Raw genomic sequence first — 23070 nt, 5'->3', positions numbered from 1 at the left:
TCCTACAATCAAATAGTGTCTTGGGTTCAAATCCCAACACTACCATTTACTAAGCTAAGTTGAACTCATTTTGGATGGGTGTTCTTTTGAGGGCCTTAGCTGAAAAGTAGGGAGAGTCATAATGAAGAATAAATTATGTAATGAATTTGAGTGCTTAGTTTAATGCTCAGTACATAGAAATGTTTCAATATATATTAGCTACTGCTCTTTATTTTTATCGTAGAATTTAACGTTGGAACTGTACATACATGGTTCCAGCCTAATGTTCTTCACCTTCTGCCCCTTCTTCTTCCACCTTTCCCTCCCTCCGTGAAACATAGGCACCACACTCTGCCCTTCAGCCTAAACCCCGATATTAGCCTCAAACATACCAGGATTTTTCACGCCTGTCTTTGTGTAATCTGTACTCTTTGCTCCAATTGCTACCCTGCCCTTGTTCTGCTCTTCCTTTACATCCCTCAAGACTCAGTGCACATATCTTGTGTGTCTTGGTATTTCCAAGCCTTCTTGGATTTATTATACTCTTTTGTAGCTGTCTCTTTACCACTTATCTGCTTCTTTAAATCATAAGCTCTTTGAGGGCTAGGACTCTTCTTTTTTGCTATCTGTATTCAGCATAATGTAGGAGCCTCACCACTCAATAAATGTTCAAAGAGTGAACACTCGAATGAATTCTTAACCTGCTTTGTAACCCAGTACAGGCAGCCATCTACATTTCATAACTGGATTTTTGACAATTGTTCATCTAGTAGATGAGGACAACCACACCTTACTACATTTATTCAGTTTCCCTCTTGAGTAGCTTGGGAGTTGGGCATTTCGATTGATTCGTGGATGCCATCTGGTGGAGGGAGGAGTTACTACAGGTACGTGCTTAACCAAAACCGTGTGGAAATGAAAATGAAAAATAATATGGAAGTTTCCACTGTTTTACAACAGTTTCCAGAAGCATAGTCAGGAAAACCTCCCTAATAATTGTTCTTTCATTCTTGTACATTTGGTTTCTTAATATTTTAAGAAGTTGGTCAATTATGAATAATGTTTGAAAACATTACTTTGGCTAATAAGATTATATAACTAAAAATGGTTTACCTGTTCCAGTATGTGATAGAATAAAACTGGAAAGTTTTATAATGCTTGTTTATGAAAATATTTAAAGTTTATGAATTTAGGAACTTCCCAGATCCTAATTTCTAGTTGCTTTATTTCATACAGGAAATAGGGAAAACCAGTGGCAGAGATCCAAGAGTAAATGAGATATCCAGTGTATACAACTCTAAATTCTTAGACTGCATATGAATTTTTATAATAAAATAGAGAAAAATCTAGTGCAATAACAAGTGCAGATAGGTCAACTGATTATCCTAAAACTTAGATATTGAGTTTTTAAAATGTTTCTGTGACATTGAGGTCTTTTAATTCATTCGTTCCCCAAGCTTTGATTCAGTAACTAATGCCCAGTATTGTACAAAGTGCTAAAGACCTGGAGACGAAAGACATAGTTCCAATTTTGGCCCAAATAGTGAATATTTAGGTGACAATGGAAAGCTAAATAACTTTTCATAAGACAAATCATACCAACTCCATTTAGATTTTCATGACTTCCTTATTTTCATTGACCCATCTGTGTGCCTTGTAAGCTTCATAAGTACAAAGTTACTGGTTTTATTCATGCCATTTTGATGGGTTTTTTCAGAGCACATGAAATTCTTCGCGATTTTTAGTAAATAGTAGATACGCTTTCAATATTCACATTTTTTACTTACACTCCACCTATCTGAGGGCTAGACTCCCCCCCCCGCCCATTTTAACTATCTAGAGCACTGTAATGAACCAGACAATAAACCAAAAAGGGCCAAGGAGAAAATAATTGCAAACCCCATGTATTTTTCTCCAATAAAGAAGGTCAAACATTTTCCAAGTCTTTAGATCATTATACAATAATGTAGCCACTTACGTGCAGGATTATCCACCTATGAAGGCAGAACCAAGAGCTTCTCATAGCAATCAGGGTTCTTGAGTGTGGGAACCAACTTCATATGCAGGAGAAATGAATGTTTTCACCTCCTTTCATGTTCCAAAGATGGCTTCAAGTCATTAAAAAACTGCTAGATTTTCTTCTGTGTATTCTCATTGAAAAGATGTGGAAGTATGTGTTTTGTTTTAGAAATATTTCCATCGAAAGAGGTTAAAATAATTTTTCATCATTTAGAGTAGTAGAGTTAAATGGGACATTCACTTACATGAAACTCTTCATTCCCTGATGACAATTATTAAATGAGATACTACAGAATTGAGCTATCATTTATAGAACTCTCATTTGAAAAATTACATAGGACACACATACATCCAAATCTAATTTTCTCCTTAACTAAAGAACTGGAATGGACCCTGACAATTTACCTAGTTCCTGGGAAGGATGCCATTAAAGCATTACATTAAAATGTGTTACATATAAAATTTTGTTTTGTAAAAGTCTTGAAGGAAAGACTTCAAAACAAACTGGCAACTCACTTAACCTATAAATATCTTTTCAAAGCTAAATGGCCAGCTACCTGTCTTCTGAAATTCTAGTAACCTTCACGATTTAATTGCCTGATTGTGGGTATATGATTTGTGTTAGAAAAGAAGCTTGGTTTGTTGAGTGTGTCTCATAAGTCATGTTGACTTATTTATGACCTCTTCCATCCTAGGGCACTTAGATCAACATAATGTTTTGAAGAAGAATCATAGGTACTATCTTGTGAAGTAAAAGGAAGATGTAGATGGCAAAGTTCATACTTTTTCTAGTCTGACAATTTCCATGCTGATTTATGACATTTGGAATTGCTTGTTGCAACAGTAAATCTTTAGGTGGATTTTTCTTGGATTTAGACTATCTGGGTACAGGACATAAAGATAGGACACTGCTCCATAGCAAATGGTTTTTGCTTGCCATTTCAGACACCAGCTCATACCAAGCAATTCATTATTTTCTAAGGTTGAAGCAGCTGTGGATTATTATAATTATGAATTTATTATGTCCCTGCCAATCTACTATGAATCCTAATTCAAACTTTACATGTCTCTTTGGAACCTTGTTAATTTTCTTGTGATAATGTGGTTCCTGAAAAATGACAGTTGTGAGAATCCAAAGTTGCTCAAGTTAGTTTTTTATGGTGCATTGCCAGTTGCCCATTGTTACTAGAATGCCTAATGACCTTTTCATTTTTAATGTTACATCCAGTTAAAGCAGCTACACTTTATAATGCCTGGCTGCATTTTTATCCACCCATTTCCTCTGTGGATTGCTACAGAGCTGCTGTTCCCCCTGACTTTTTAGGTTATATGGTCATGTGGAAAGCAATAGAATGTTTAAGAATTCTCTCTCTGGGGCGTTAGATATTTTAAATCACTTCGTTGGGTTCACATAAAAAATTGTATGTACTTAACATTTTAGAACTGATCAAATTGTTTTGTGATTACCTCTTTAGTCATTTCTGTAGCTAGATTGTGAGCTATTTATAGGTGATGACTCTGTAAAACTTATTGGTATACACCTGGAATGCAACACACTGTTCAATACATGAAGGCAAACAATAAATGTGAGCTCAACATTATCAATAATATATATACATATAAGTAATGTGCATACACACACACACACACACACACACACACACACACACACACCCCTACTGATTTTGCTTTAGTTTGGCTATTCATCTATACAAAGGTTTGGTACTTTTTCTGTAAAGAGCCATATAATAAATATTTTAGGTTTTGTATATCATATGTACTCTGTCTCAGCTGTTCAACTCTGCCATTCAAGTTGGAAGCAGCCATAGACAATATGTAAACAATTGGTTGAGGCTGTGTCCCAGTAAAACTTTATTTTCAAAAACAGGGTTTTTGGGCTATAGTTTCCCACCCTGGATTTAGACCAAGGCTCATAAACAGGATTCACCTCTTGTGCTAATTTTGATTGGCAGCTGCCTGGAATACAGTATTAAGGAAGGCTCTCAGTATGGGTCTGAGCTCAGTGACAAATAATTCTTCGATTGAATAGTAATGTATGCCAGAAGCATTACTTCGGTCTTTTCTATAATTCATTCTAAGGGCACTATGACCTGTGCACATGGTTGCCTTTATTTCTTTGCTTTGGGTGCCAGGGAACTCAATCGGTTTTTAATTAGTCTTTAACAAGTAAATGGAATCTTAAGGCATATATTTTGTGTCTCAAGTTTATTCCTGGCTTCATCTCAATTTTACTAACTTATTTTTCTTAGCCCCAAATTCCTAAAACTTGCCCACACTAAATATTTATGATACTACAGATTTTGTTGAAGACCAAAGGACTACTAGAGGTGCAGGGACACATCTGCAAAACATCAACAATCATATCTACCTTTCAGGGTTGTTGTGAGGATTAAATGAAGTAATTTATATAAAGTACCAAGCATAGTACTTGGCACACAATAAGAACTCAGTAAATGGTAGCTGTCAAATACACATCTACAAAAGAGCTGGGCCAGTCCACCCAGAAGGGTAAATTACATTTCTTATGATTCTTCCACCATCTTCCCAGGTAGGTGGCGAAAGCCCTGGAGAGGTGAATTGCATTTACTCAGATTTTATCTTTTTGAATGAAGTCTCTCCCAGTGGGAAACACTAAGCTATATATACATTGGGGTTTTTTTCCTACTCTTTTGTTGGTGGGGAACTTTCTGTGTGGAACAGGACCATGTATCCACGTAGATGGATCATGAAGTGGGGAGACCACTGGGCTTATTTCTTATCCCGCTAAGGCAACTTCCATACATTTCTTATAAGAAGTTTAGTTTTATTTATTTTATTTGATTTCATTTTAGTTTTATTCCTCTGACTTTAGGGGCAGGAATTTTACAACTTGGGATGAATGATTCCAAGCTAGTATATGCTTATTAGTTGATGCTATTTTAGCTCACGGTTCTCTTTATAAATGAACATCTTCAAAAAATAAATAAATGAATAAAACAAGCATCTTCTCTGACTTAAAAAAAAAGAATAAGATTCCAAGAAGTGTTATGATTCTGTATGTTATTGCCAAAGAAGTGTTGTGATTCTGTATGTTATCGCAAAAGGTCAAAATCTGGTATAAATTCAACACTTGAGAGTAATATAGAAGGAAAGCCAAGGGTCTACCAGTTGCCTGTGCCAAACAAAGCTAGGCAATGGTGTGAGGACTCGGTGAAAGATAAAAAAATAAAAATACATAAGGCATTAATTGGGAAGGTCAAGAACTTGTTGGGGCACATCGTTGTTCTTAACTTCTTTATAAGAAACCCACATTAATGAAAAGAAATTCAAAAACTAACCCTCCCACACACAATAGAAAGTTATTATTGGTTTAATTTGGGCAAGTGTAGTGCATATTACTCCCTTGCACATGCTCCTCGGTGGACTCGCAGGCCCATTATCTAACCCCTCAGGGTACAAGTCCACATTGAAGCCTTCCTTCCTATAAAATTGCAACTTTTATTCATTTTGGCTCTCATTGATCCACGTTTTAGAAAATCCATATCAATAAAATATGCTCTTTTAACTGCCTGTATTGACCTCTTCTTAAGTCTTTACTCCTTACCTCTTTACCTGTGCACCTCCTAGTTTTTAGATCTCTGCTCAAGCATCTTTCTCTCAGGGAGGCCTCCCTTTCTCCCACCACATTGTTTAGGTTTGTTATATCCCCTCAAAGAACCTTATTCCAGAGCGCTTCTGTTTTTATTTATATGCTTACATAAGAGACTACATATTTGGTTAATTTTCGTCTCCCCACGATGAGAACAGAGACATGTCTACTTTTGCTCACCATTTATTCCCAGCATGGTGCCTAGCACATACTAGGCAACAAATATTAATTGAAAGAATGTAGTTCTAGCCCACGACTGCATGCCTGCTCATCCAGCTCTCGTTGTTTGGGGTTGAAGTAAGACTTGGGAAAGGATATATTTTTCTCTGTAGTGCCCGTGAACTATTTGCCCATTCATATTTTAAAATGTGTCATTTTATATTTACATAAGCAGGTGCATCCACTGCTAAATTATAGCTTTGCCACGCAATTAGGTATCCCATTTTCCTCTTGCTAAAATAAGATATCCTTTCCAACTCAGTATGCAAAGTTATGCAACACTGCTGGGATGCCAGTTTGCTTTCCTTTCTGCTATGTTTTGCTGCGACTCTCCAGGCTTCAGAATTCCACTGGCAGTTCCCGGCAGAGGTCAAGACAGTGTTCTGACCATGCCTGGGCATGGTCAAGAGGATATCACTGTGTTTTCAAGGTGCTTTGCCACCGGTCATTTTGTGGCCTGTTTCACACAGCTTGCTGAGACTTGCTTGATTGCGCACAAGCTGTTGGAAAAGGGCTCCAGGTGCTCCTGGCGTCAGAAGTACTCAAGGTCAGGTAGCTTGCTTTAGGAAGGGCTCAGCCTTTGAGAGGCTGAAGAGATTGGCAATTTTATACAATCGAAAAAGCCTGTGGCACGGAGGGTGGACAGGCCGTGTGGGAATGTCAGTGCATAAGTCAAGGTTTTTACAAGAATTAAAAGTATTTACTTGCCAAACTGAGTCCTGGGGGATGCAGAAGGGCTGTTACTGTAAAGGGTCTGGTATAGCTTTGGATATACATCAGAATTTGTTGTATAGCTTTACAAAAATATGTGTGCCTACCCCTTATAGAATCAGAACTCTAAGGGGGTAGAAACTGGTAGGCTTCACCCTTTACTGAGCTTGTTAAAAATCATAGCACAAGTTTATAAAGCAGATTCTAGCCTCCCACCTGAAATATCTTGATTTGCTAAAGTAAAGAGGGGACAGAACTCATAGTCTGCATTTTTTTTTTAAAGATTTTATTTATTTGATGCAGAGAGAGAGAGAGAGAGAGAGATCACAACTAGGCAGAGCAGCAGGCAGAGAGAAAGGGGGAAGCAGGCTCCCTGCTGAGCAGAGAGCCCGATGTGGGGCTCGATCCCAGGACCCTGAGATCATGACCTGAGCCGGAGGCAGAGGCTTAATGCACTGAGCCACCCAGGCACCCCGCATAGTCTGCATTTTTAAGAAGACATCCCCTATCCCCATTCCAGGTGGTTCGGAGGCAGTTGGTTTTATTAACAGCCCTGAGAAATACTGGTCAAGTCCATCCACCAAATTTTGTAGAGAAACTAAAGCCCTGTCCCTAGTGTCCTTTCCATGAGTGGATCTAATAAGGCTTCTCGAGGCCTGGTTCATGAACTTCATACTTGGGTTCCTCAAATGGGACACTACATACATAAATACATACACACACACACACACACACACGTGTAACACACACTTTATACATACATATGAGTCTTTTTTCTTTTGTATATTTTTAAATTTTTTCCATATGTATATGTATGTCTGTATATAGTGTGTGTGTGTTTCTGGAAAGAGGATCCATTGCTCTCCCCAGATTTTCACTTAGGTTCAAAATTATACAAAAACAAAAACACTTAGTTTGAGATACAACAGGTGTTGGCTCTGTCCAAACTAACTGTCCTGTTTCCTGTGCTATTAAACAAGATTTGGTGCTCAAGCAGTGTAAAATAGTATGACATTTATATAAATGGCAGAAGACTGGCAAATGACAGAATGATAGGAAGAAACATGACAGGCTTGGTCCTTTTGTCTTTTGTGTTTGTGATTGTATAGAATTAACATTCATAGAACATTAAGCTTCATTTTCAAGTACCCCCTTCTCCACCCTTTTCTCCCTGCAAGCCCACACTGAGTTTGATGTTAGGGAAACCCATCTATGTGAAAACACTTTTGTCCCACCAGTTGCTCATAAATTAGTGAGGAGGCAAATAGGTGACTGGAAAGACGGTGCGAATGGTTGAGAGCTGTGACAGAGGTCCGAACGAGGACCGGGAACAGGTAAGGGAAACGGTAGCTTTTGTTCTGGAAGACTGGTTTTACAACCTAAGTAATGACTCCTGTCTGCACGGGAGGAGTTTTGAACCTAGTGCACTCGGTAGATATGACTGAATGCATTCTTTACTTCCCCATGTGTGAGGTGCAACAGATGAAGGGGTTTTTTGTAGGATTAGCCTCAAAAAAGTTTTGATGGTAGGTCTTGCAGGTGGAGCCAGAGGTGGAGAAGAGTAAATTAAAGCTTGAAGTAGTGTGTGGATTTTTGTGTTTTTCTCTGTGCAGAGTTAAATTTCAGAGTAATAATGTCTGTCTCTCCTGACCTTCATTTTCCCCACTTTGAGGTTCATTCTCAGGAATTTCTCTGGGTGCTTTATTGCTTCTCATTCTACATCCCTATATGTAAGAACCTGTTCATCTTGTCCACGTTAAGACTGAATGTTTCTTAGTGTATTACTCCTTCAGATGTTTGCCTTTTGATAGGGGAAGAGCTAGCATAAACCAGACATTGAAAGTTCCGTGCAAAAAATGAAATTTAGAATGAGATAGTTCCCAGCTTTTTGGACAGAAAGACAGACCCTTCTCCAAACTTCCACCACGCTTATAAGGAGCTTAAATCTAATACTGGGTTTGAAGGCACTTTTTAAAGTCCTATCAGGCTGGAGAAATCAGCTCAATTGGCACTGGCCTTGGACTACCCTGCCAGCCTGGCCACACCTGCTGTTTGGAGGTGCTCCCCGAAGAGACTGACAGGTATCTATGGAGCCAAGTGAGGCCAAAGAGGAGTTCTCTGGCCCTACTGCCAGCCAAGGAACATTTTGTCTGACTATGTTCTGGCTGCCTCCCTGAGGGACTGCTCAATTGTTATAGTTACAGAGTTCTTTTTGATTAATAACTCATGAGTTTTTTATAATTCATTTATAACAGTTGGTTCCATTGAATTCCTGAATCACCAAGGGCATTTTCAGTTAGCATTCTGCATGGAACTTTCTGGAACACATTTGGATAGCAAATGTGGGAAAATAGTATTTCTCCAAGTCCAAGATTCAGAAGTGGAGGGGTATTTTATCAGTAATGAACTATAATTTTCTTTGAAATATGCAACATTTTTCTCTCTGTAAATAAACATTACCTTCCTTTTTTCTTCTATAGATTTCAAGTATATAGAATGTGAAATAATTTCTTCTTTCTACAACTGCTGAAATGATAGGAATTCACCTATCCCCCAAATTTAACAAGACTGCTTTGGCTGAGTACTGCTTATTTTCTCAACAGATTTAGGTAAAAGTCTGCTGGTACTCTCTTTTTATGTTGCCATCTTTCAGGAGAACTTAGATGTGTATGTGTGCTTTAAGAAAAAAATTAGAAGAAGGACCATAGCCCTTATATAATCTAATCCCCCTGACTCTCTAGAATGTGTGTAGTAACTGAGGGACAAAGGCTTCATGATTCATCACTTTGGTATAGAGAAATAATTTCACCTTTTCTTCAGACTGTAAAGAGATGAAATTTTTAAAAATCCCTTAGAGTTTGAATATAGATTTGACTAAAGTAGTAAGATTAGGAAAATAGACCACGTGGCTGAACGTTTGATACCTTGGTTAATTATAGCTTATTGTGATGGCAGAACAGAGGTCTAGAAAGGAAGGTAGTTTGGTTTTTATGTGTATAAAAAACAACCATCTGCAGTCTGGGAAGCATCATTCAAGGAGTGGAATTTGAGTTATATTTTCACACTCTGACATGCTTGGAGCTATGAGAATAAGGACTGAGATCAAATATGGATCAGATGACTGATAAAGTTATTAAAGTTTTGTCACTTGAAGAATCCCAGGCGAATCGTCCTGAATAATCTATAACTTAACAGTCAGCACCTTTATGATTAAACTAAACGAAAACTTCAATCTCCATATTAAGTAGGTAATATGATTTCAAGTTCCTCACTTGCCGAGTCTTATGCCCTCTGAGGTGGTCATTTTGTCACACGACTGACTAACATTTGCAAAGCCACAGATTTGGTCCTCCAGAGCAATATTAAGCAAAGGATTTCATTTATATACTTCAGGTTTGAGCCTGGAACTTTTTCCTGATGCCTTCTTTCTTGGAGGAATCAAATTCACCTTCTTGAGCCAGGATTATGAATTCAGGAGTGCAAGATGGTCCTCTCAAAGATGCCTTTCTTATTTAAATAAGAAACCCCTCCAGGTTAGAAGTGGCAGAGACTAAAAATGGCAAGAAATGAGGCTCTTAGCAGGTGCGAGAGAGGAACAGCTCCCTTGCCTTATGTCCTCTTGCTGGTGGGCAAGGGCATTCACTCTGACTTTGTTTTAAAGTGCCCGGAGCCACAGAGCAGTTGTCAGATGTTAATGATATGTTCCCCTAAGAAAGATGGAGTCCAAGGTGGACCTAAGTAAATTAATGTGTGATCTGTGGGCTGGCTGCTGCCAAACCAGCACGTGCACACTCACTTCCCTTCAAGGGCAGGCAATCCTTGTCTGCAAGAAAAATATTACCTACTCCCTTCTCTCTTCCATCTTCCTGTGGCACGAATTTTGAAGGATCTCCCTGCGGGTCTCTCCTTTATCTTGTGAACACCTAGCTGTCATTCCTGGGTCACCACTTCCCCAAATTCAGCTTTTCTTCCTACTCAGTATTTGCGGAATTGATTTCCAACTTACCTCTCTCAGAGGTCTTCATCAGCACCGAAGTCTGCTTCTCACCTAAAGGGTCACTGATCAGATGTGCTTAGAGCCAGATCCAGCCCCTTATTGTGTTTGAGGGTAACGTGGCTCCAAGGATCAGGCCCTTTAGTCTCTTTTTGATCCAGTTTTAAAAGCCTGTGTTCATTCAGTCAGCACTCATCTGAAGCAGTAGCTTTGTGTGTTCCAAGTCAGGCATGTATATGGCATAAATATAAGCTGAATGGTGCTACCGTCAATTGTTCCATTCATGTCAATGGAGGATTTCTTTCAGCTAAATTACAGTTGTGTGTGTGTTGCGTGTGTGTACACACACACATTTGCATTAAATAAAACAAAAGGGGGAGAGTAATTTATAAAACCAGAGAATTTGAAAGACACTAAATTCTGAAACTTCTTTTTAAGCGTACTCTAGACCGTCCTTGAGGCAAAAGTGGGTATGTCTTTTTAAGATGCATTTCCAGATTTTGTAATCTTAGAATCTCATTTGTTAGTTTTTCAGCATTGCTTTGAAATTGGGTCTTTACATCAGGACTAGCATTTTTTTTTAAATTGTATTTATTTATTTGACAGAGATCACAAGTAGGCAGACAGGCAGGCAGAGAGAGGGGGGGGGGGGAAGCAGGCTCCCTGCTGAGCAGAGAGCCCAATGCAGGGCTAGATCCCAGGATCCTGGGATCATGACCAGAGCCGAAGGCAGAGGCTTAACCCACTGAGCCACCCAGGCGCCTCCAGGACTAGCATTTATAACACAGATCTTTACAAACTTAATGAAAAAAGGGGCATCTGTCTGGTTCAGTAGGTGGAGCATGAGACTCTTGATCTAGTTGGGGTTATGAGTTTGGGCCTCATGTTGGGTGTAGAGATGACTTAAAAAATAAAATTAAAAAAAAAAAAAACTATTCCTTCGTTTTAAAAATATCTTTCTAAAAAATATTTTATTTATTTGTTTGTCAGAGAGAGAGACAGAGGCAGAGCACAAGCAGGGGGAGTGGCAGAGGGAGAAGCAGGCTCCCTGAGACGTGGGACTCAATCCCAGAACCCTGGGATCATGACCTAAGCTGAAGGCAGACGCACTTCACATACAAAGCCATGTATGAAGCCACTGAGCCACCCAGGCATCCCTTAAAAATATCTTCTCAGTAAGAGTTTAGAGGGAGCTTCCTTTTTTTGAACACCATACCTAAAATTTTTAAATATAAAATTAAATATGATAAACTAAGTCTTAGAATTGGTAATAAGATAGAATATTTGATTAGAAAAGAAGGAGCAAAAAATTTAAAACTCCCACAGCTATGAAATATGCAGTACTAAGTAAAAATTGTCAAGCAAATTTTCATTTATAACATCAGAAGCTTGTTTTTATATCTGTTAAAGTTCAAAATGGATAGTAACTGGACCTCTGCAAGTTCTCAGGGAAAAGCACTAAAACGATTTGAGCGTAGGTCTAATTTGCTCGTGATCTTTCCCAAATGGGGGCTCTGTTAGAATTTAATTCAATATCACCTAGTATCTTTTCCTGAAAATAGCTTTTGCCTTCCTGGAAATTGTAACCAAGGTCATTTTTCTTTTGAGTTCTATAAAATAAGTCTAATACGTTCTCCTGGTGGAGGTTTTCTGTTTTGAGAAGTGGTGGTGGAGGTGTAGTCTTTAGGCTTACAGTTCAGTGTTCAAAAGTAAATTTACTATGCTTCACTTTACTCAGTTTTCCCATTTACTCTCAGTATCACCATCTCCTCTCTAGTTTCTGGTTTTGCAACAGGGAAGCCATTTTACAAATTTTTCTTTCCCATCTGTCACCACGCTTGGCTCAAGTGTTCTTTTGTTCTCCTCTCAGGGCCTTTATCCGGGCCTGGGGCTGCTTTACCTCACAAAGGAATGACCACAGTAAGATTGCCTTCTTTATTCAAAAAAAATTTTTTTTTCTTTTTTGGCTCACAGACGATTGGTGTTGCCTGCCCACCACTTGCTACATAGCCAGGGATAAATTATTTAACCTTTCTTAATCTGTCTCCTCATCTGTAGAAACCTGTCAAGGTTATGGTGAGGATTAAAGAAGTGAATACACATAAGGCATTCAGCTTGGTGCCTGGTACAGAGAAAGTGGGCAAGCGTTTCCTGCCGTTTTTATTTTAGAAAATTTGGAAAACTCAGAAAACTACATAGAGAAAAAAATTAATGTTCCCTGAACTCTTACTACTCTGAGATAACTGTGATCAATATTTATATATTTCCATATTTTTTCCTCACACATGTAGTATACAAACTTTGTATCTGCTTTGTAATCTGCTTTTCATTATGAACATTTATCCACATAATTTAGCATTCTTTCATAATTTGATTTTGTGTAGTTGCATTGTATTTCACTGCATGGATGACCCTAATCAATCAACCAATTTCAAGACTGATTTTTATGATCATGAATAATACTTTGATAAATATGTTTACACCCAAATCTTTAGGTGCCTCTTTAACTTTTTTCTTAAAATAAGTTCCTAGGAAGGCAATTACTAGGTAAAAGCTATAAAGTGTTTTAAAACTTGTATGACATTTTTCATTTTCTGTCCAAAGAGATTGTTCAATTTATACTCCAATCACAGTGTAGAAGGCCAGTTTTCCTTTCCTTCAGACTTTTTACTTGTCTCCATGTTTTAATGTTATTCAAATGTATTTGTTTTGTTAAGTAGGTTCCATGCTGGTCATGGAGCCTGATGTAGGGCTTGAACTCATGACCCTGAGATCATGACCTGATCGGAGATCAAGGGTCAGGTAGGTGCTTAACCGACTTAGCCATCCAGGTGCTCCCCTCAAGTGCATTTTATTTTTATTCATTTATTTATTTTTATTTTTTAGAGAAAGAGAGCAGGAGGGGTGGGGCGGAGGGAGAGAGAGAATCTTAAGCAGGCTCCACACTGGGCCTGGAGCCTAACTCGGAGATGTGATCATTTATTTCACTCTGAGAGGTTCACTATTTCCTATTGCTAACGTGCTACAAATCAAAACGCCCTACTCTACAACTTCATTTCTTAATATTCCTTCCTACGAACTCACCTTCACTACTTTCTAGATTGCTTTTCTTTCCTCCAGTAAGTGCCTCTTACCTCAAAAGTGCTCTTTAAACTCCAGTGATTTCTTGATTCTTTTCTTGTCCCCATCCTTAGTTTTTCTTCCTAGAGGCCGTTCAGTACCTAATATGGCTCATATATTAAATAAATATGCTAATTTATCTTAAGATCCATGCATGGTTTTTTGTTGTTGTTGTTTTTTATTGTACTGTGAAGAGTGTTCTTCTAGTATTTCCTGTGTGGGTTTTGTTTGCACATTAAACTTCCAGGCTCCTTGATGGCCAAGGCTTGTTCTTGAAGCACCAGTGGATCTAATACGCTTTACTCAGCACACACTCAATAAGCTGGAACTGGTGGGTTGCCAGGATGTTAAGATGGCTTGTGAAGCATTTAGCCACATTTAAAATACTTTGCATTCCCCCCATTCTTTCATATATATTGATTGTTTCTTAAAGAACATACCACTTTAATAGTACATAGTTTTTTAGCCTGATGACCAGTATCAACATTCTACCTATGAGGCTCCCAAATTTAGACCCTTAGTCATTCTGCTTTTCTTTTATCCTTTTGAGTATTTTTTACAGGGTCTGCACTGGCCTGTTACTGTCTTCCAGACTGAACTTGGCGTGTATACAACTTCTGTAAGAAGGTACACTGGCTGGGAACCTTTTGTGTCCTGCCTCACAAGCTTTTAGTTCATTTTTCCAGCTGTTAACCATCTGCTCAGGTGTAACCTTGGAACTACACGTCCTCCACTCTCTGCCCTGAGGCGTCTCTGCCACACCCGGCACCAGCACAGACTTGAGCTTACCCATAACTAAGGGGCCCAGTTCTGAGGTACGGTCCACATGACTCCTCTGAGGGTCCCTAGCGGGAGCAAGGCCATTGCCAAATGGATGAAAAAACACAAGGAGGGAGAAGATCAAACAATTATTAAGAGGAACATTAAATAAAGCTTCATACATGGCTTTGTATGTGAAGTACATAATTTGCTATTTTGGCATGTAAATAATGATTTGGGTTTAAGAGTTTGCTTTCCTAAAATAAATGGCACTGATGATAATTAAAGAGTAAGTGTAGTTAAGTACCATTTGCCAGTGGAAAATGGCTCCTAGGCTCTATCTAGAATCATGAAAGCAATTTCAGATAGCAGGCAAAGAATTATAAACTGTCAGAAGATTTTCTCCAAAGGCTATCTCAAAGTACCCGATTCTTGGATAGAGTCGAGATATTAAATTCTTCGGTGCAAAGCACTGAAATAGATAATGGGCAAACTCAAGGATGTATAAGATATAGTTCTTATGGCAGCTGAACTGGGGAATTAAAATACTTGCACCTATACAAATGCCTGTATAAACACTTGAAAGACTGTTGGCTGCTCTTAGGTGTGTTCACTAACAGAATTTGTAGCATTTGAGCCAAATTTTGAAGGATGTGAGGGACTGGCCCAACCAGTGAGTTGTCTACTTTAATTCAGAGTTATTCTGAACAAACAGAATAGTAATAACATAAATTGCTGGGAAAAGTAAAAAGTACCACACAAATGCAAAATACTGATAATGGTAACAATATTATTGTTTCTGGAATGGTTGATTATAAGAATGTGCAATTTAAGATTTAAACTTCCAGTAGTACTTCTCATTGATTAAAGAATAGATAAGTAATTTTAAATTTTAATTTCTATTTTTTACTCTTTTAGAATTCCAGTGAAAAATTTAAATTTAAATTTTTCTTTGTATTATCTATTACTTGTGGAGTAATTATAATCTCAGTTAATAAGATGACAACCTGGTTTTGTATTAAGGTATAATTATAGGTATTATAATTAAGGTATACAACATAATGATTTGATATTTGTATATATTATGAACTGATCACCCACAATAAGCCTAATTAACATCTGCCACCACACAAAATTTCAGTTTCTTTTCTTGTGGTAAGAATCTTTAAGATCTGTTCTCTTAGCAACTTTCAAATATACAATACAGTATTATCAACTGTAGCCACCATGCAAAACATTATATCCCCATAACTATTTATTTTATAACTGGAAGTTTGTACCTTTTGATAACCTTTACCTTTTTTCCCACCCCCACCCCACCAGTCTGTTCTCAGCATCTATGCATTCAGTTTTGTTTTATTTGGCTTCAGATTGCATATATAAGTGAGATCATATGGTATTTGTAAGACAGCCTCTTTTTAATACAGGTTCATGCTTGAACATAAGGTTTTAACTGCCGTTTGTATACATCTAAGGCATCACCTCCATATAAAGGTGATTTCTTGAAATATCTTGACAGAATCTAGTATTTTGCTAGAGTTGCTTTCTTTCTGTTCCTGTTGAGACTCTTTCCAACAGAAAGAACTCTATACATGAAGTTATACCGTTTAGAAATGAAATGGCAGGTCGCCTGGGTGGCTCAGTTGGTTAAGCATCAACTCTTGGTTTCAGGTCATGATCTCAGGGTTGTGAGATCGAGCCCACATCTAGCTCTGCGCTCAGTGCAAAGCCTGCTTGTCCCTCTTCCTCTGCTCCTCCTCCTGCTCTCTCTTTCTCCAAAATAAATAAAATCTTAAAAAAAATGAAATGCCAAAATATAACTCCAATATAGTACAAAATATATATATATGTATATATACACACATATATGTATGTGTGTGTGTGTGTGTGTGTGTGTGTGTGTGTGATGATTTTAATTATAAAAGTGAATCAGTAGACACACTTGGAAGGAAATGTGTATGCTTTCAATAATAGAGAGTATACCAATATTTGTAAAATGTGCATTTTAAATTACTTCTGGTACCTCATAGATTATCTCCAAGGAAAAAAAAATTACAGACAGATGTTACACTGAATAGTAAGGTAGTAGGAGTCTAAAAATAGTTATTTGGCAACGTGTCTCTTCATTTTCCAGTGTCGGGAGAAAATTGTTTTTAAATTCTAGAATTAAATATGCTGTGCTAATGTGCTGAGTCCATTTACATTTTATGGAATAATTTTATTTGTTCTGCACTAGCTGGCTGGCAGAGAAATTGAACAATGTTTGGTGTTATTTTAAAATTGTAATTCCAGGGCGCCTGGGTGGCTCAGTGGGTTAAGCCGCTGCCTTCGGCTCAGGTCATGATCTCAGGGTCCTGGGATCGAGTCCCGCATCGGGCTCTCTGCTCAGCGGGGAGCTTGCTTCCCTCTCTCTCTCTCTCTCTCTCTCTGCCTGCCTCTCTGTCTACTTGTGATCTCTCTCTGTCAAATAAATAAATAAAATCTTTAAAAAAAAATTGTAATTCCATCAACAACTGACTTATGGAATCTAAATGTAAACCTGGAAATAAAAAGTGTTGTGTGCTGCATTTGACCACTCTGAGGACTGATCTGTAACCTTTCCCCACCATTTCCCAGTAGACTTTTCCTGGAAAGTCCATTGTCCATTGTTCTGGCAAGCTTCTCTTCATCTTAAATTACGCTAACATTTAAGAGGAAAACAATGAAGGTTACAAAAAAAAAATTAAAGATAATTCTTAAAAATTGCAGTAGTGCAGCGCCTGGGTGGCTCAGATCGTTAGGTGTCTGCCTTTGGTTCAGATTGTGATCCCAGGGTCCTGGGATGGCCCCATATTAGGCTCCCTGCTCAGCGGGGAGTCTACTTTCCTCTCTGCCTCTGCCTCTCTCCCCTGCTCATGCTCTCTTTCTTTCAAATGAATAAATGAAAAAATCTTAAAAAAAAATTGCAATAGTAAGAGCACTGAAACAGTACAGAAATGTGGAGAGTAAAAAGTGAGTATGTTCTGCAATTGGAATATAGCCCTCAATATCTTCTCCCACACATATGATATTATGGAGTCCGACATACACATATATGTATGCTTTACATAAAAAGGATATACTGTCACTGGTATTCTGTGACTTTGTTTTTTAACCTTAACAGTAATACCATGACATTCTTCCTTGTAGGTACATATTGACCTATCTCATTTTTTCCCAAAGGTTATAGAGCATACTGTTTGATAAATGAAAACAAAACAAAACAAACCCCTGTTGATGAGCATTTACTGGATATGTGGCTGTGTGTGTGTTTAACTCGAACTTGTTTTAGATTATGCAATTAATAGCTGTACAGGATTTTTTTTTTAATATTAAACCACCTGGATGGGCCTTCTAGGTACATAGTTAAACAGTGGTCCTTTTTTTTTTTTTTTAAGATTTTATCTATTTATTTCACAGAGATCACAAGTCAGACAGAGATCACAAGTCAGACAGAGAGGGAGGCAGAGAGAGAGGGGGAAGCAGGCTCCCTGCTGAGCAGAGAGCCCAATGCAGGGCTCGATCCCAGGACCCTGGGATCATGACCTGAGCTGAAGGCAGAGGCTTTAACCCACTGAGCCACCCAGGCACCCCAACAGTGGTCCTTTTTAACAGTGCTTTTATTTACATTTTCCTTTTCATTACATTTTATTACATTTTCCGGTCATTGTGAGTATAATTTTAAGTAATATATGTATGCCTTTATTTCATCAACTTCAGACCCTATGTGTATGATGCTGGACTGCACTCAAGGGGATGCCAAACTCTTGGCATTCTTAAAAGAGATGTTTTAAGAATTTCAGAATTCCTCTGATTCATCCATGCCTCTGTGTCACTTAATTTCTCTCTCAAAGTTCTGTTTAACTTTGAACTGTGATTCTCAATTGGGAGGCAGGGGAGTACGCTTTCCACAGCCCACCAGCAGAGCCTGTCAGATTCTCTGAGGAGGCCTTTTTCGAAGTACACATGCCTTCCTTCCTGCCTCATATGGAAGCATGCTCACCTGGTTGAAAAATCATTGCATGTAATTTCAGAGATTATTAGTTAGGAGTGCTTTGGGTGGATTGCGTAGCAGAGAAAAAAACAAGTTAAGCATTATATATATATATATATAGATATATATCTATATATATATCTATATATGATATATGTATCTCGTATATATATGTAAAGACCAAGACATTGGTGAACAGTTCTTTTTCAGATTAAGGGGCATCATTGTCTTAGATCTCTTCATTCTCTATATATCCCGTTATTCCATTATCAGCCCCAGCAGAGGACTCTCCTTTCTATTCACAAGAGTTCGTGTGGAAGCATTAATGAGCACAGAACATCAAAGCAGGGATGTGGACGCCATAGCATAGGTGGGCTCACTGCGGGGATGAATGACAGGTTTCTGCATTCTAGACAAGGGCAAGGCAGATTTATAGCCAGCAAAATTACTGTCATGGGGCCCTCAGAGTTCAGTGGAATAGCTGAAACTCTGAGTATTAACTCTTTGTATACCAAACCAAATCCGTCATCTTTCGTACCTTTAAACCTGGTGGAAAATTCTTACAGGTCTGTGAGTTGTCTATGTGAAGATTCATCTGACTTGGTAGAGTGGAGTCTAATAATGACGATGACAAGGATATGCTTGTCTAAAGGGTTCGTTTCACGGTGCTTTGAGTTTTCACTGCAGCCCATGAGGGGAAGTGAAAAGCCTAAGATGAGAAAAATTAATGGGGTTCTCTACCTGTTTTAACTGCAGACTGCAGCTGAATATGTAAAATCGAGACTCCCAGAAGCCCTTAAACAACATCTTCAGGACTACGAGAAGGACAAAGAAAATAGTGTTCTGTCTTACCAGACCATCCTTGAACAGCAGATTCTGTCAATTGACCGAGAAATGCTAGAAAAATTGACTGTATCCTATGATGAAGCAGGTATGTTTGTCTTTAACACACACACACACACACACACACACACGCACATGCACGCACGTGCACACACACTATTTCTCCCTGAAGAAATGTCTTTATAGACTTTGGTTAAATTTAGGTCCACTTCTGAGGTAGAAGATGAAGGGCAGACTGGATTCAAAGTTATATAACATGGATTAACAGTTAAGTTTCTTTTCTGCAGTTTTAGTATCAAAAATTTCATCAAGAGGCTTCTAAAAATGGCTCTTAAATCAAATCCCTTTAAAACTTTTGCTCTTTTTTTAATGGAGTTTTTCTGGCCTTTTATGAACCATGTGCTCTTATTGCTTTAGTCGTTAAAAGTGTCACTTCAGGTTTGGAAACCAACTAAACACTCCTACATCTGATAATCCCACAATTGTTACTTCAGGTATTATTTTTTAATTTCAGAGATTTTTCTTTTCTAAAGAGGTACCATTTTTTTTTTCCTTTGAAGTTTCAAGCTGAACCTGACTTTCTTTTGGTTTAGCTCTTCAGATGAATTCTTACCCCTAATGCCCCATTGGAGACTTTGTTCATCCCATCTAAGGGAGTTTCTAATGAAGGCATGGACAGACCTCCTTATAACACCATTTTGATCTATTACAAGGTCTGCCAGCTAAACCCCAATTTTAGTGAAACCAGTACAGTATTACTTGGAATTTAAAAATCTTTAATAAAATTAAACTATGGAGAAATAGCCTGGTTAAAATTGTCATTACTTACCCCTTCCTCCCCGCAAATGGAGGAAAATAGGCTGCTAATGGTCAGATGTTGGTAATATCAATCCCCATTTTAATACCAGGAACTTCTGTCTTCATTTGCACAAGGAAGTTGTTGGTTTGCATTTTATTTTCTTCCTCATGATCTCAGCAGTCTCTGTGCTGACATTCTTAACATTTGATTTAAAGCTTGGGGAGCAAACAGAAGAGCAAATTTAAAAAAGCAAACATCTCACTGCATATGCCTAAGCACTACAGCAATTTTCTAGTTACCGATCTGTTCCCATTTACATTCCACCCTCCAAGACCTTTACATTCCTGTCAGACAGCATGCACACTTCTAGCCCGAGACTTCTCTACTCCTCTTGTTCTCCTTTGCTTATTAATTTTCTAGACACATTGACTTCCTTCTGCCTGTTACATGGTTAGTTATTTGATCTCTGTATTTGTCTTAACATTCTTTTCTTTGGAATTCGAATTTATCTCCTTTCTTATCCCTAATGAACAAAAGTGAGGCTGTGAACAGCCCAATCAAAATAATATAAGTATTCATAGTATCTTAGCAATCATAGAACTCATATAGTCCACCTACTTCCTGTTACCACAACCATTTTATGATGAGAAAACCAGGATCTGCCTGAAATCACACACATTTCCATGTAGAGCTGGGACTCCAACTTCCTAATTATGAATCAAGCTGGGCTTTCCCCCCACACTCACGCAGGCTCTCATTCCTTCAGAAGGCATTGTTGAATGCACAACAATATCCTATATCCTAGGCAGTCGGAAGTCAGGGGAGAGGGGAGAGTGTCGAAAAGGTGGTGAGGAATCTGAGATGTAAAAAACACAGATCTTACTTAAAGCTTAGCTGGGGAGTTAAAGCATCTGTGTACGACTTGTGGGGAAAAAATTCCTGAGGAACTGGGGCTTAGGCACGTTCCATCATAGCTACGAGCTGTCAGAGTTAAGCTGAGGGATGTGGAGTAAAGGAATAGTGAAAGTGCCTCAGATTTTCATCTGGGGCCAGCCTTGTTTAAATCTGAAGGACAAATGATGAACATGGTTTTGTGAAGAGAAGAGAGACAAAGTCTGCGTGGATGCGGGGGGCCCAAGTGGACACAAAGGTGGCAATGAACATCAGCCTCAACCGCTTCCCACTCAGTTATAACTTCGGGGATAATTTTCCACTCAACCTGCCCTATTGTTAAGCAGTTACTAATCTGCTGAGGTGCCCTTGTACGTGGACTCTAGGGGCAAATACTTTGGCTTGGAAGTTATCGGTAAAGCCTGCAGTGTGAAGCAGTGGAAAGAATACAGGATTGGGAGCTAGGGATCTAAATTGGGGGACTGTTCCTCTAGCTCAATACTAGTATGGTCTTTAGCAAATTTATCTGTTAGAGCCTCTCTTTCTGCGTCTGTGAAGTGGGGCTAATAATAGCTCACAGGGTTGTTATAATAAAACATAGGTTTTGGGAAGTCCTTAGAAATCATATTGCAAATGCTGCTAATGTTGAATGAGAACAGATCTGGATCTTGTCTGTCCCTCAGACCAGTATAAAATACTCTTAAGAGTGTTTTCTTGGCATATAATGTTCATGAAGGCAAAGGGAAAGTTTTAGAAAATGAAATTTTAAAAAAATGATCTTCAGACGCTTTGAGAAGTCAGGCAACATCTATTTGTTAAACCTCCTACTCTGGGCTCAGTTTGCCCTTGGTCATTCCTGTATGAGGTGACACATCTTATGGAGGCTGAGTATATGTATATGAATAATGAGTGTCACTGTGTGTTGTCAGATCAAAAGGTCATACTGCCTCCTCCATTATGCATGTAACAAAGATTTCATTTAAAGAAAGAAAAGAAAATATGAAAAAGATATTGCTATTTAACAGGAAAATATTTCATCATATTACAAAAGAATTGGGATAGAAAATTGGTAAAATTGGTAAAAATATATACATATATCTTTTATCTTATATAGATATAGATATATATCTCCAATACTTTCAGGTATAAACATCCTATATGAAGACACTCATCTGCTTCAACTGCTTAGCTTCTCATGCTATCGCGGCTTTGATGTTCTCACATTCCGCTCTCCTGGTTTGAGGAAGTAGTTAATTGATAATTGGACACTAGCCTGGTCTCTAGAGAGGTTAATTTGTCTTTAATGCTCATCCACTGATAAATCAGTCTGAGTGACTTAATGACAGTTGCCACCATCTGTGGCTTCTAAACTTCTGAAAACCAATTAATGAAAAAAATCCTTAGATGCTTGTCTGGAAGCATTGGCTTAGAACCTTTTCTCCCTCCCTCCTCTTTCTTAGTCTTTTCTTCTCAGCATTCTCTCTTTTCCTTTAAGTATACATACCTTAATGCTTTACTCACCCACAGTTCAAATATCTGGCAACCTGACATACCTGAAATTTAGCAAAGGAATGGGAAGTAAGGAAACGTCACCTGCAACCATCCCATGTTGCTGAATTCATGGACAAGCTCATACAACAGAGGCTTCAGATTCTCACCTAGAATCTATATATTTTTTTTATATTGTTCTGATCAATTAGGTTACATTTTTGCAATGTGATATTTTCTTTTTTAAAATTCTTTTTCTACCTTCTCAGACAAAGAGATAAGTAGACAGCATGGTGTAAGAGGATAGTAATTATAAATAATCCCACCATTGTAAACATTTTGGTGTATTTCTCATCAAAGCATTTTTATAATATGATTGATATTCTGTGGTTTTATATTCTGCTTTCTTCACTTAACATTAGTATGTAAATGCTTCCTCATTTCATTAAAACTTCTTTAGGTGAAGATAATAGTGGCACAATACTCTGTTCTTGAAAGTACTGCTCACTAAATGTTCATCTACTATGTTGGACGTTTATGGTTTTGGATTTTGTTTCTGCTATAATGAATAATGCTGCAATGGATAT

The 23070-nt window shown here is 38.2% G+C and overlaps 1 protein-coding gene across 1 annotated transcript in view; it reads left to right on the top strand.

Moving 5' to 3' along the window:
* LOC111147755 (protein phosphatase, Mg2+/Mn2+ dependent 1L) overlaps positions 1-23070 on the top strand; it is a 309613-nt gene that overhangs the window by 188452 nt on the left and 98091 nt on the right. Inside the window, exon 2 of the mRNA XM_022503986.1 lies at positions 19219-19393. Within this exon, the coding sequence (XP_022359694.1) occupies positions 19219-19393 (175 nt within the window). The remainder of the gene's footprint in view (positions 1-19218; positions 19394-23070) is intronic.

The sequence above is a fragment of the Enhydra lutris genome, unplaced genomic scaffold (genome assembly GCF_002288905.1).
Source record: "Enhydra lutris kenyoni isolate GAN:26980312 unplaced genomic scaffold, ASM228890v2 scaffoldscaffold2, whole genome shotgun sequence".
NCBI classification, from domain to species: domain Eukaryota; kingdom Metazoa; phylum Chordata; class Mammalia; order Carnivora; family Mustelidae; genus Enhydra; species Enhydra lutris.
Note: the sequence above shows the minus strand (reverse complement) of the source record. Positions and strands in the feature narration are given on the sequence as shown.